Raw genomic sequence first — 15,411 nt, 5'->3', positions numbered from 1 at the left:
CTGTAATTTTGATGAGCAAACTGATCTAGTTTTAACATCATGATTGAATATCTCTGCATTTGGTTCAAAGTATTTGTAAAATGTAAAGTTGTTATGTAGATTATTAGTAGAGCAGAAGAGTCACAAACTTTAAATAACTATAGGAACCAGAGAATGCAGTTTATTAGATGCAAAACAAAGGCAGGTGGCAGATTTAAGATGATAATGGGTATAGTTGTAGCATAGTGCGGGTGAATAATATAGTTGGGCATGATGTAGTAACCAAGAGAGAATATGGTTACCATACTACCATCTAGATCTTTGACATGTAGAAACATGGTATTTGTGCTGCCCTCTTTTTGCTTTTCAAGAGAAAACAAAAACCCATATTTTTGGTGGCATTCTCTAAGGGTTGAGGGCAAATAATTCAATATTTTTAAATGAGTTTGGCCAATCTTAGCAAAACTGAAAGTCATTATCTATACTTATCTTGCAGGCTATCAATTTCCACACTTCCTAAGTAATGTATTTGTGGCATCAGAGAAGGGCAATTTTTTTCCCTTCTCATTAGTACACTTGGATTAAGGAAATTAATTCTTAGGAATAGCATATAATCTTAAGTAAATATCAACCCATTTTCCTGTAGATAGCTATGCTTTTTCGTCCTCTTATTCTATTGCAAATTTAATTTGATTAGTAATTGCTTAACATGTCAAAACAGAATTAAAAAAGCAAATATAAGGAAATTACACTTAACATTTAATTGTTGTTGAAAATTATTCTAACATATATTCCTCAGGAAAAAATATTTCTATAAGAACATAGTTGAAAAAAGTCAGTATAATCTGGAGTTTAGAAGTAGAAATGTTGACAGGATCCCTTCATTTAAATAAGGCCTTCGCCAGGTGTAATAATGCATACCTGCAATTCTAGCTTCCCATTCAGGAAGCTGAGACAAGAAGAGGGCAAAGTAAGGCCTACTTGGGCAACTTAAAAGACCCTGTCTCAAAGTAAAACAATTTTTTTAAAAAAGTCTTAAATCCAGAAGTAGCATTAAGTGCCTTAAAATGTAAACATCCTTGGGAGACATCACACAGTAACTCAGATTCTTATTAGTGTATAAATTATTATTATAAAAAATTTTAGATAAAGAGTTTAAATAAATGGGAGAATAGTGGAAAACCATTGGTGGAAAGATGAAAACATGCTACAGATAATGTTATAATTTTTGTCAATTCCAAAGGCTGTTAATAATGTAATTGAAGATACAGTTAACTGTCTATTTGTAATTTTAAAAGTCATTCAGGAATAAGTGAAAATACTCATTTGAAAATATTAAGAGATTTTTAATTAGGAAAAAGTTACTTCCACTTCCTTTAAGTAAAGTCTAATTATACAATCTTATTTTTTGTGAGTACTTGTGGCCCGAAAACAAACAAAAAAGAAATATGTTTAAATAACACTTTTAATTATAATTAATTTGGCAGGAATATTTTAAGAATCATCAAATTCTAGGTGTGGAAATCTTACTTCGAGCTGAACTGTGATAAGAATTTGTTTTCAAATGCAATTTCTCTTTTTGAACAATAGGAGTTATCCATGGAGTCTGGAATTGATCCTGGCCAGGAATATGGACAAGATTATTACAGTTATGAGCATGGGTACATCTTCAGATTTTTTTATTCAGAATCTTATATAGTGTTTATTAATAATAGGAAGCCATTTATTGATTTTTTTTTGCTAGCATTTATTATTTCAAAGTCATTTCATTAGTTTTATGTTTGAAAAATGAGTAATGTATCTACCTTTAATTTCAATCAAGTTTTAAGCATTTTTCTATTTGGCATATATTGTAATTTTAGAAATGTATTAAAATTATTCATATTTATTTAAATGTGAAATAAAAGTCAAACATATTTGCTCAATTCCTAAATTCACCTTTATCTTCATGTGGTATGCTTAACATTTTTTAAACCAGTCTAGGTGAAGTTTTGCTCAAAAATGATTAAGAAGTGGAAAACATTTTTAAGAATCCAATAACAAGTATTTCAAAAGTTATTTCTCTACATGTATACTTCACTGCTTAAAGGAATGCAGCAGAAGAATGTAAATCCATTGTCAACTGTGTTTGAAAAAACCTTCAGTATAAATATGTAGACTTTACGTTCTGAATCAGCTATTATACTTTCAGAAGGAACATATTTTGTGTCCTACATTATTCACTTCATTAAGGAGCATTATGCCTTTTTTTCTCATTCTATTCTCTCAAAACTTATATCTAAAATAACTAAACTCTCTTTATTGTTATTCCAGGGTACCATTTTGGCAAAAATCTTTGGTCATCAGGTAGTAGTTCTTACCCTATAGTTTTGTAGCTAATTTAAAAGGAGCCTAATAGATGCTATATAATATCTGTAGACTGAATGGTGAAGAAAAAGAAGAAAACAGAGATCATTCATGGTAGATTCTACATATACCGCAGGAAAAAAGTACTTAAGGTTTTTAGTTTCTTTTACAGGTATGAAATGCCTCAATATGGAAGTCGACGTCGATTGTTACCACCTGCTGGACAGGAGGAATATGGTGAGGTGGTTGGTGAAGCTGAGGAGGAATATGAGGAGGAAGAGGTAAATTACAATAATTCCATTATGTGGGATAATATTGAAGAACAACATTTTAAATTCTATTTGACTACCAATATAGAGACTATTTCCACCTTTAAAATATCCTATTCATTTACCACTTGTTTTCCACAGAAATTTAACATTGCTGGTCATTTTATTGCTTTATCTATGGAGGGAATTAATTTTAATAGTTTAATCTGTTCACTTCTATAAAGTGTTAAATATCTGGAAAAAGCTACAATAATTTTTTTTCTAAAATTGTAAATATTGCTCCATAAACATAATATATAATCAAATATATAATACATAATCAAATATGCTTAAAAATACACAACACAATGGCTACTTTTGTTCCTACATTGCCTAACATATCTAAAAATCATGAAAAATAGTCTCCATCTTTCAATCATTGGAAAAGGATAAATTATTTCTACCTACCTATCTGAGGAAATTATGTAATCATGCATAAACTAGTATGAACCAATTTTATCAAATTCTTTGCCTACACTATTAATTTGGCAGATTTAACCTCTCCCCCTCAATAATAACAAATGAATTGCACAGTAGGCCTAACCTGTTCAAAATTTAAGAAAAAATAGCCAATTTTTATGTAAACTTTTAGACAAACTAATGTATTTGCATGACCTTAAAAGACTCTTTATATCTTTAGCTAAAGGAAGACACAAGAAGCTACTGCCCAAATCTAGAGATAGAAAGGAAAGAGGTAGTGGCTATTTCTTTCTTGATCTAAATGCAAAAAAAACACTTTGAATTAAAAAAATGACATATCACTAGATTTTCCTAGATAGCCAAAAGTAGAACAGTTTTTACTCACTTAATCTACCTCTATCTATACATGGTAGAGAATTTTGTGATGCTTTCTGAAATTTTGCTTGGGTGAAGTTATCACCCTGAATATTCTTTCCTACTAATTTATACATGGTATGGAACAAGATCATACCATAGCTATCCTCACACTGACATTTCAATTGCATTCTCACAATTTTCAGGAAAAGTCAAAGAAAATTACAAAACCAAAAGTTGAAATTAGAGAGCCTAGTGAGGAGGAGGAGGAAGTGGTAGTAACTATTGAAAAGCCACCTGCAGCGGAGCCCACATATACAACATGGAAGAGGGCCAGGATATTCCCCATGATCTTTAAGAAAGTTAGAGGACTAGCTGATAAAAGAGGCGTCGTTGACCTTGAGGGTGAAGAGTGGCAAAGACGCACGGAGGAAGAGGATAAAGATTATCTGAAACTAACTCTAGACCAAGATGAAGCAACAGAAAGCACCGTAGAATCAGAGGAGGAATCCTCCAGCGATTATACTGAGTACAGTGAAGAAGAATCTGAGTTCAGTGAATCCGAGACCACAGAAGAAGAATCTGAGTCTGAGACGCCCTCTGAGGAGGAGGAGAGTTCCACTGAAGAATCAGAAGAATCCGAATCCACAGAGTCAGAAGGAGAAAAAGCTAGGAGAAACATTGTGCTTGCAAGAAGGAAGCCTGTCGTGGAGGAAGTCAAGGAAGTCAAAGGTAGAAGAGAGGAGCCACCCAAAGAGCAAGAAGAACCCACTGTAGAAGAGGAGGAGGAACACCTAGGAGGAGAAAGTGACCTGGCCCCTGTGGAAGAATCTGCAGACCTTGACGCTCAGGATGTCCCTGAGGAGGGCAGTGCAGAATCAGCTTCTGTGGAAGGAGGCATAGAAAGTGAAGAGGAATCAGAATTAGGCAGTAGTAGTAGTAGTAGTAGCAGTAGTAGTGAAAGTCAGTCCGGAGGTCCCTGGGGCTTTCAGGTGCCAGCCTATGACAGAAGCAAAAAGGCAAACCGAAGGAAGTCTCCAGGAGCCAACTCTGAAGGTTACAACACAGCTCTTTAGAGGAGAGAATAGTAGGTGGGACTTTTGCAGTGATGAGTGATCTTGCGTGTAGTGCCTTCTGTGTGTTCTCTGAAATGATTCTTTAAGGGCAGTTAATTGACCATGATTTTGATCTGACTTAAGATCAGAAGCTTGCCAAAAAAGCAATACATGATATCCAAAGAAATTGGTATATTAGACAATATTAGATTAAAACCCACTAATATTTCCTATACTAGTAAATAGAAACACATGCAATCAGCTAGTCAATGCTTACTATTTTTCAGCAGGATTTTTATTATGCAATATGGCATTATGTGTTATCAGTGACACTTCTGATTTGGAATGAATTTTATATATAGATAAGAATAGATTGATACATAATCTGTTGGAATGGATCAAATAGCTACATGGAGAGATGGTTTGTAGCTGCCACTTTCAAATGTTACAAGTTAAATTAAGATAAAATATGAAAAATCCAATGTTAACATCATTATTCTGAACTAGATTGTTTAAAACTATATTGTAGGAGTCATAATATTTTTTTATCTGAGCAAGTAAACATAATAATTTTGAAATAGACTGACTCAGTGCCAAGCCTTGATAGTTCACCTAGTCCAAAATGTAATAAGGCTTCTTTGAGAAAATAATATAGAACAGTTCAACCTTTGCCCTTTGCCCTTTCTAATGTTAATTGGAAAGAGACAAATAATTGGTGAAAATTTCCATTGTGTTTCCGTTGCTTGCCAAAGAAAAGTTTAGAATAATTGGCTTTCAGTTTTATGTACTATTGAATAATTTGTGTACTAATTCTACATAAATTATGCAATCTGGGAATATATTTTCTAAGTTAACAAAGATCTGAATGGAACGACCCAGAAAACCAGGACATTTCACGTGAATGAATGCATTAAACATACAAAATTTTGGCTAATGGCTGAATAAATTAGCAGGCATTGAATAAATTAGCAACATTGGATTTAAAAACCATTTTTCAAATATGGGGAATAGAAACTTTAACATGAATGGAATAATCTACTGCTGTTCAATGATTCCAATTTAACTTTCCTGAATAGTAAGGCAACTACAAAACAATGGATTAGTTCCTAAGTTAAATATAAATAATATAGTTTTCTTTTCATGTAGATCTAAGAGCATGTGTTTCCTGGAATGTCTGCTTCCTAGCTCAGCAACACTTTATTCAAATATATCATGTTGTGAAGCCAATCAAAAATTTGTGAAGCTAAACTGACATGAATAAAGAGTTGCTTCTTTGTACCCCTCTTGACTTATTTACATTTGATAACTTTCTGCATAACATTTTTTAAAATTTTACAGGCAATCTGTTCTTTGTCTCTTTCACTCCTTTGATAATGACAATTTTTTTCCCTTTTATTTTGTCAGTGGGCAAGAAAGAGAATGATCAAGTTAGTTGTTGATCGAGAATATGAAACTAGTTCAACTGGAGAAGACAGTGCTCCAGAATGTCAGAGAAACCGTCTTCACAATGCTAAGATCCACAGTAATATCAATGGCAATATATATATTGCACAGAATGGTTCTGTGGTGAGAACCCGCCGTGCCTGCCTCACTGATAACTTGAAAGTTACCTCCCCTGTCCGTCAGGGGAGGCACTTTAAGAAATTAGAGAAGTTGGCAGTGACACATGAGGAGAGTGTACCTCTGAACACATTGTCAAGGGGGCCATTTTCTACTGAGAAAATGAACAAAAGACCAACGCTGGTTACCTTTGCCCCTTGCCCTGTGGTAACTGACAGTACAGCAGCAAAGTCATTGGGGAACAGGCTGAAAAGCACAGTGGAACAGGAGTCCATGGTTGACAATAAGAACAAGGACACTTTGGAATTCCATAGTGACCACACACAGTCAGATGATGAAGAGCTTTGGATGGGTCCCTGGAACAACCTCCATATACCAATGACAAAACTGTGACTGATTTTTTAAAAGTTATTTTAATTTTTACTTCAGTTTTTAATGAACTGTGCTTTTTATTGTCACTGAGAAAACAATGTATGGGATTTATATCATGCACACAAGCTAAAACTTTGAACAATATGCTTTAAAATTAAAAAAACAGACAGATTTGCACTCACATTTGTATCAATTAATTGTTTTTCCCAGAAAATCTTTTTGGACAGAATCGATTCACTAAAAACACATCATTTAAACATTTAGCTATTTTGTTGGGTTTTGAATCGTTTTTCATTTTAATAAACACATAATTTACTAAGTAATCATTCATATTTTGTTAATTAACACAAATTGTGCTTCATTTCTAACTTCACAACACATTTTTCAGTACATATAATTTTATTTTCTATAGGCAAATGGGGAAAATAGAGGATTTTTATAGGTAACAGGTTTGTACAATTGTTGTCTATATTATCCCGATTTTTTTTAAAAATGAAAGTAGTAAAGGTGAAAATCACCTGTAAATTATTCTGAATCATGAATTTACTTTTCTTATTATCCATTTTAAAGTTTTACAGATTTTTACACACACACACACACATACACCTTTGAAGAAATACGGAACACTTCAGGTCATATCATTTTTAAAAAAATTAATTTACAATTTTACTTGGTTCCCCCTAAAAATACATTATCCATATTATACTTTGTAGATCATTTGGTTTAGCTACTGGAAATAAAATAATTGGAGCAACAAAACAGTCTCTCACCCTCAGTAAAAGCTTACTGAGAAGTGGCAAAGGTCAAATAGGCAATATTGCATCTAGAACCACAATTTCAGTGTAGAAGTCATGGTAAGGCCAGAAAAGTCTCACATTAATATCACTGGACATGAATATTTTATGAACCCAGCAGAAAAGAATTTGGCAGAGTCACAAATTTATATAATATGTGAAATGCCTACAAAGGCTATAAATCCATAACTTCAAATGCATTATTATATTTAACTTCTCCCAGTTCTGGTTTATTTATAGACTATTTTGATGTGCATATTTATGTGCCTGTAGTTCAGAGCCAGAAAATGATTGCCTGGGCTTTTTTTTTTTAAATCAAAGAACAGTTGTTCATTTTTCACCACTGAACAAAGCACAGAGTTTTACCATTAATAGAAACTACAATAAATTATTCTTTTAGAAAAACTTGCCTTGTGTGTTGCATACCCTCCAGATGTAGAAAGATGAAATAATATAGTTTAAGAGAATTCAGAATTCTATTGACTATGACTTAGTATGATAGAGATATAGCTCACCTCAAATTTTGCACAGATTTCATTTACATTACTTCATGCATGCTTAGTATATGGTTGAAGGATTGAATAATGCATTATTATTTATACCCCTCTTACATTTTTCACACTTTAAAATACAATTTCCTTATTTCCAAAGTGTATTACATAAATGTGCCAACATATATTACTAGTATGCTTTCATTTCAGATTTTCAAAAGTATTTGAAGACAAATACAGTAACAACTTGTTTATCTAATTTAATTGGAAATAATGCATTTTTACACCCTTGTTAGAAAAACTATAAACATTAATAGAAGCTTGTTAGAAATATAGAATCATGCCCCCCACCCCAGGCCTTTCAAACAAGAATCCACATTTTCACAAGATCCTAAGGTGATTTGAATGCACATTGAATTTTGTGAACAAATGATCTCTACTATTGAACTCCAGGGCTTACTTGTTCAATCACCAAAACAATTATTTTTACTATAAAATAGTTTATGTAGAAGTTAGATTAAGCATACCTTGTCTCCCTATGAGCCCAATCAGATCACTGAATATAACTTAGTATTTTTTGTTTTCTGTTCCAAGGTCATCTCAACCAGTATTCCAAATATTCTTTCCATATAGCTTTACATATTTTTTCCTTCAAATTTTGGCTATAAAATTTAACTTGTTGCTATGCCTTTCTCAAAAATTTTCTTCTAGTTGCAATTTCTAATATACTGGTGGGAGAATTTGTGTTTTATTCTTGTTTACTGTTATTTAAAAATTGATTAAGTCTGATATAGGGATAAGGTATGTAGATTTGGGCAAAAGCTGTGTGATTCTCAGAAGTGTTCTTTGATCACTGTTGAAATCTGGACATTGTTCTGGAAATATGCTGGTGGCAGAAGACTAATATCCTGACATATGAGATGCCATTGTATTTTCTGGCATACTTTTTACAAGGAAATAGGCAAATATTATAAGCTATTTAATCATAAATATTTCAGCACTTTTGAAATGATCGTTTTAGTAAAATTGATCATGAAATTAATCTATACCTTACTGGAGACAGTGCAAAGATAAGCAGTATTTACACAGATCAACCAAATAAAATATTTGGTCAGTATATTTTGGGGAAAGGATGGAGGGCAGTGAAATTAATACTAACTAAATAAATCTGGACCATTTGAATAGTTACTTTGATAAAACTCTCACTATTTTATAAATCCTTGACTCAGGATGAAAATTGTGGAACACAGGGGAAATTATCAAGTATGTTTAATCTTAAGAATACTTCATATAAATGACCTTTCTATGTAAATATTTATAAGGAAATTTATGGTTATTTTTCCTAGAAGGGCATAGGAATTCATTTTAGTTTTAATCAGTCCAGCTTTCAATAATGCAAAAGAAATAGTAGATCATCACTGATGAGAGTAGACTGATATAAAAACAATATTGCTAAAACCATTGATTCAGGAGGTCTTATGGGCATTAAAGGACAGGTGAGGAAGAAGGAGTATATCTGATCAAGGTGATATAGTCATTTGTCACACAATAACCATCAAATCATATTTGTTGGCCTTTGTTTCTAGACTTATCCTTTCTATTAATTAATATCCCTGACAGCTGTCATAGAATTGCAACTATAGGTTGGCCAAAAGCATCTTTGTTGAATACATAAAAAAAGTTTGCCTTGAATTTTATGCTATATGTTGCTCATGTTATTAAACCAAATTGTAACAGGGATGTTAAAACATGTTATTTACCATAAGTAGGTTCTTCCAGATGGTCATGGTAGTTACTATTAAGGAACTGTTAATAACATTTATGTATTGTAGAGTCAGAAATAATTGACTATTGATTCTTGAAGGAAGATACTTTTTTCTGTTATTTCATAATTTTTTGCTTTTTCTCTTGTTCTTCTTCATTCACCGTCTGCACTTTATACCATAAGTGGGTCTTATATACCACTTCAATTAACTAGTAAAATAGGAAGAAAGTGCTAATAATCTATTCTCAGGGCAGATGCCTATAGGTGCCTGCAAATAACACAGCGATAAGGCTGAGGGATAGGTTCAAAATAGTATTGAGGACCTCTATTTTTTATTGATAGTTTCTCCCTATTTTCAAATGATATGTGAATTTGTTTTACCTTTTAATTGTGTTTTTTCATTAACTGGCTTTGATCTTTATAATCACAATCTTTTGTTTTGGATTGGTACTTTTTTTTCATTATAACCTATTTTAAGTTTATGGTAAGTTAAGCACATGTATGAAAGAATTGAACATTGTCTATAGTTTGAAAAATTATTAGCCTACCCACTGCTTCCTCAATTTCTTTATCTAAACACCAGTTCTTCCTTAACAAATATTATGTTATTACATAAAGAATATGGATTAGAACGTTTAAGTTAAAAATGCATTACACAATGTTTCAAAAATAAATTTGCATTTGAAAAAAAATGATTCCTCATTATTGTGTCAAATGGATAAAATCTGTAACCATTGTTTTGTATTTCATTTTCACAATAAAAAGAAAACCCTTCTCTGTATATTCTTACCTTATGATGTTTAGAAGCATATTTTAAAGTTCCTAACTATTCTATTCTTTTTCCATTTCACTCATGTACTTAAGCCACTAAGTTCTAGAAAGAGTGAGAATGTGCTTTCTAACACCCTATTTATTCACAGAAACATTTTATAATCAAGTAAACACTGCATACATTCAGTCAATTATGTTCACAGAAATGCTAAATGAGAGCATAACTGTATTAAGAAGCTGATGATGCCTGAAATGTGATATATGCCTGAAATGTGAGTTCCCTTTCCTGGATACATGCATCTCTATCTTCCCAATACTGCTAATGATACAACAATTTCAATTGTCTTTTAAAATAAATAATCTTAAACCATTTTAAACATAGAGAATTTTTGCCACTTTACCCTTTTGTTCTACCTATTGTAGAACAGAATTTTATTTATCCATGTATTTCCAATGCCAGCACACCTCCTTGAATAAATTTAACAAAAACATTTTATTAAATAGAGTGAATGAGTTCTCACCCTACCATTTTATAATATGTCCTGTTGTGTCAACCATTTTAACATTCATCTCATTGGAAAATGGCAACATAGACATCTCCAAGGCAAAGAAATAAAACAGATATTTAATCTAAGCTTGCATTTGCTGGCTCTTTGATGATATATAAACGAAAAGGTTATAAATTTACCATGAATTGTCTTTCACAGATTTGCCCTCATTTTTATATTTTACCTAAATGGCTAAAGTAGATTTCATTAACCAATTCACATAGTAGATAATTTAAGTTATAAGGAAATATCATTTTTATTCTATGGAACTAATAAAGGTATATGCCTTTAAAGAGAAATAAAAGGAATCTATAGTTTTTTTCTCCTCCTCCCTCTCCTCCCCCTTTTCCCCCTTCCCCACTCCCCTCCTCCTCCTCCTCCTCTTCCTCCTCCTTCTTCTCCATTATGCCTCTGAACAATTTAAAATAAGAAAAGCAGTGCGAAAAAGCACTGTGAGAAGCTAGGCTACAAGGAGGACAGTTTTGGGACTTTGTATCTGTGATCCAGCAGAATGCTTTGACACCTGTCATCAGATATGCCACATTTCATCTTAAACACCTTAAATATACCTTTAAAGTTGTGGTGGTACGTGCCTGTACTGCCAGCAGCTCAGGAGGATGAAGAAGGAGGATTGTAAGTTCAAAGATAGCCACAGCAACTTAGTAAAGCCCTATGCAAAGTAGTGATACTGTATCTCTCAAAATAAAAATAAAAATAAAAATAAAAAGGGCTTGGATATGGCTCAGTGGTTTAAGAACCCCTGGGTTCAGTCCCTGGAACTGAAAAATAATGATGATGTTGATGATGATGATGATGATGATGATGATGATAATAATAATAATAATGTATCAAATTAACAAAGATTTTTTTGAAGTTTGGTATGAAAGAGACAAGATATTTATGGTAGATTGCCAGAATATTTCCAACTTTCAGTAGCATTCTTTCTTGCCAATAGATTTATATTAATCCTACTTTAATTAAATCATTAATCAACAACCAAGTTGTAAAGGTGTCCAATTTTCACAGCTCTATACTGTGCGGTTTGTTGATGATGGAGTGTATAAGCACAAACTTAATTCTTCAGAATACAAATTCGATTGGGGTGTTTTTCCCCCTTGAAATTCTAGGCGCTAGGAAACATTTTGCAGTCCAATAAAACAGTTTCCTATAAGATAGGTAAAAAGTTGAAAACCATGACATCATCTTAAATGCTTGCCTAATGCTTTACCTAGCATACTAGTGTTTTATATTCATGTCTGAATAACAATAGATAGCTCTCCAAAAAAAGGAAAAAGAAAAGAAAAATGATGTGCTATGTTTGTATATTTGTGTGATATAACACTGTGGTCAATTTCAAGCAAATGGCTTAACAACCAGCTTCCAAAACTTTAAAATTTAGTAACTGAATCTCACAAGCCAGTGTGAACTCGGTGTTTGTGTGAAATTATTAATAAAACCCGCTTTTATTTCCCAAAAAAAGTGCAGCATAAATTAATCTGTAAGTCAAGAAAGTCTTTATAGAGGACAGATGCCTGAAGGATAATAGTCAGTGGTCAAAAAGACAAGATTTTGCATATAATTAGGGAAGAGGAGAGGCCAAGAGGAGTCCCCAGGTGAAGATGCCAGTCAAGTAAAAAGATAACTTTGTGTAAAGGCCATAAATGTAAGAGAATTAAATTCTATTCTAAAAAATTACTCATATTGTAATTTCACATTTTCATAAAATGCAGTAGAGTGAAGTCAGGAAATAGAAATATAGGTCTAACGTTAGGCAAGAACTCAATCATGAATATATTTCTGTAGATTAGACCATGACTATATCATATATACAGACTGGGCAATCACTTTAAAAATCTGAATAGGAGAGACCACTTAGGAGATTTTATATGTAAAATGGAAGAGAGAATTCATAAGAAAAAGGTTATAAGCAACACAAGGGAGAAAACATAAGAAGGCATAGATTCTAACTTTTCAAACTTCAGTGTACTAATGAATATACTACTGGGTCTTTCTTTTGTTAGGGCCAGAGACCACTTCTCAATGTTATTCACTGAATTTATTTATTTTTTCCTGTTTGAATTAGCAACATTATCCTTGGTCTTTTTTCTCTATTTCATTTCTCATCATACTCTGGACTTATACAGTCTTATCAGACCCTCTCATTCATTTTAATACCTTAATAACAAAGGATGTTAGGATGTTGAATAATATTTTTAACATATTAAACTAATGAACCATTTATACATAATTCACTTACATTTTTTGTCATTCCACCTTACCAACTAACAGAAAGAAGTGCAGCCTTGTGATTAAACTTCAATTTAAGCTTGACCACATGGGCCCAAATCCTGGCTGTGCCACTACTAGCTAAACCTTTTCTATGTGAGGATAATAATAGTATTTATCTTGTGGTTTGTTGTGAGGATTAAATTAGATCATTTCTGTTAAGTGTTTAGAACCATCTTGCATATTATGCACACTACATAAATGAAATAAAAGGAAGTATGTAGAGGGAAAATTATTTTAAGAAGGATAAACTAACCAGGTACATTTATGCACAACTGTAATCTCACTGACTCTAGAGGCTAAGACAGGAGGATCACAAGTTCAAAGCCAACCTCAGCAATGGCGAGGTGCTAAGCAACTCAGTGAGATTTTTCCTCTAATTATAATACAAAATAGGGCTGGAGATGTGGCTCAGTGGTTGAGTGCTCCTGAGTTCAATTCTTGATACCCTCCCCACCCTGCAAAAAACAAATCAAACAAACAAACAACAACAACAACAACAACAACAACAACAACAAAAAAAAACAATGAAAGGTAAGCTAAGAAATAAGTCCCTTCTGGGGAGGAAGAGGAAAAAGAAACGTGCTTACTCCACCTGTGGCTGGATTTTGAAAAGGAGAAGGTAGTGACATGTATCAACTGCAATTTGATACAGCCTCTTATTGTCCACCCCTGTCCCTGTGTCTCTAAATGGTGAAGCAAGTTAGAACACAAGATCTTTTCCTAGTCCTTGTTTGAGAATTTGGAGACTGTTTCTGGATGCTTTATGTTTGTATGGCCAGACTCATCAAAGTGAAATCAGCAACTGTAAGACTGTCTGAGGCCCAAGGTTAGCTCCTGCAACCACACACTATAGAGAAGAGATTCACATGTACCCAAGAATTCTATGCAATGACACAGAAAAGATGAGAAGGTGCAGAGCACAGCCTTTAGGGCTTGAGTAGGTTAGTATGGCAAGGTTCAAGTGTTACAAGGAGGAATAGGGTAGAAGACAAATTTGCAGTGGAACTTCCAATAAATATGTAAGTGTGGGAGAAGAAGAGGTGACCTGAGTTAGTAGAGAAAGTCACACAATCTAGACCAGAGAACAGGTCACAGTTACTATCTGAAGACTTTAGCATAACATGTCCATAGGCAGAACTATAAACAGAGGACAGAGGGAAATATCATCAGGTGCAAGCAAGGACCCAGAAAGCAGCAATACCTATACTTGGATTCAAGATCCTGCTTCCATGTAATGATTAGCAGCCTCCTTGAGCAGCTCTACAGTTTTCCAGACAGTATCTTGGACTGGAAGTGGAGGGAAGAAGAAAGCCAAATATCTAAGAATTGTTTACTAAAAGGTAGAGTAAGTAGAATGAATTAGACATAACTTTTCTGTGTTCACACATGAATATTTGATGAGTGTAACTCATCATGTACAACCGTGAGAAAGGAAAATTATACTCCATGTATAATATGTCAAAATACATTCTACTGTCATGTGTAACTAAAAAGAATTTAAAAAATTTAAAGGTAGGCTGTTTAAACCAGAAAACACTGATATATTGTTAATTAGAAAGTTTATGTCTCTCTCTGAGCATCTGGATAGTGGATTTGATAAAGGTTTAAATGAGCTGTAGAAAAATAAAGACATTTTGTCTTTTTTACATTTGTGCAATAGGAATCTTAGGGTCAAGGATAAGTTTTTCATTATATTTGCTTCCATAAAACAGATTGAAGGACTTGCAAATACTGGATTACTGTCTTAAAATGTTCTAAGGGTCCTTATACATGTTTTAAACTTTTTAAATTTTCTCTGATATCATGACACAATCTAATTTCAAGTTTCTTCCTGCTTTTGTTCACCAACTCATTTTCTTCCTACTTCAAAGAAATGCCCATCTCAGAAAATGGATTCAAAGATATAATCACATGATATAACATGTTTCTTGGGATTCACATAGACAATTTGCATCCTGATAGCCTCCAAAATGATAGGTCTTTCACAGTGAAAATTTCATTTGTCCATTTATTCAATATATATTGATTGCTCTTAAGAGCTAAACACTGCAATTGATATTTGGGTTATAGTTCTACATGGAACATGAAAAATCTCCAGGGAATTTACTGTCTATTCTAGTATATAAACAGTATTAACTCTTTGGAAGGAAAAGAGACCAATCAGATATATTTCACCAGTGTAGAGTAGGACCTTCCTCTGACTTATCTCATCTATCAGTCAGGAGATGAACAAAATAGTTCTTTGCAAACTGTGAAGCAGTATATCAATTGCTATAATTAAAGAGGAATACAGCACAAAAATATAAAGTCACACATTTTTCTGAGATGTTTTTACATTGATTCCTATAATGCAAAATGT

General features: G+C 32.9%; 1 protein-coding gene across 7 annotated transcripts in view; it reads left to right on the top strand.

The window, feature by feature from the left end:
* Window positions 1–6,415, top strand: part of Pcdh15 (protocadherin related 15) — a 702,462-nt gene extending 696,047 nt beyond the window's left edge. For 3 of the 7 annotated variants that reach the window (XM_076835193.1, XM_076835194.1, XM_076835195.1), the window contains 2 exons: window positions 2,498–2,606; window positions 5,867–6,415. In XM_076835193.1, the coding sequence (XP_076691308.1) occupies window positions 2,498–2,606; window positions 5,867–6,415 (658 nt within the window). Of the gene's footprint in view, window positions 1–1,569; window positions 1,641–2,497; window positions 2,607–3,613; window positions 4,484–5,866 lie in introns of those variants that run through there. The other 4 variants (XM_076835192.1, XM_076835191.1, XM_076835188.1 and 1 more) reach the window with 2 other exon arrangements.
* The last annotated feature ends 8,996 nt before the right edge of the window (window positions 6,416–15,411 follow it).

The sequence above is a fragment of the Callospermophilus lateralis genome, chromosome 15 (genome assembly GCF_048772815.1).
Source record: "Callospermophilus lateralis isolate mCalLat2 chromosome 15, mCalLat2.hap1, whole genome shotgun sequence".
NCBI classification, from domain to species: Eukaryota; Metazoa; Chordata; class Mammalia; order Rodentia; family Sciuridae; genus Callospermophilus; species Callospermophilus lateralis.
This window is presented reverse-complemented; position numbering and strand designations above follow the sequence as displayed.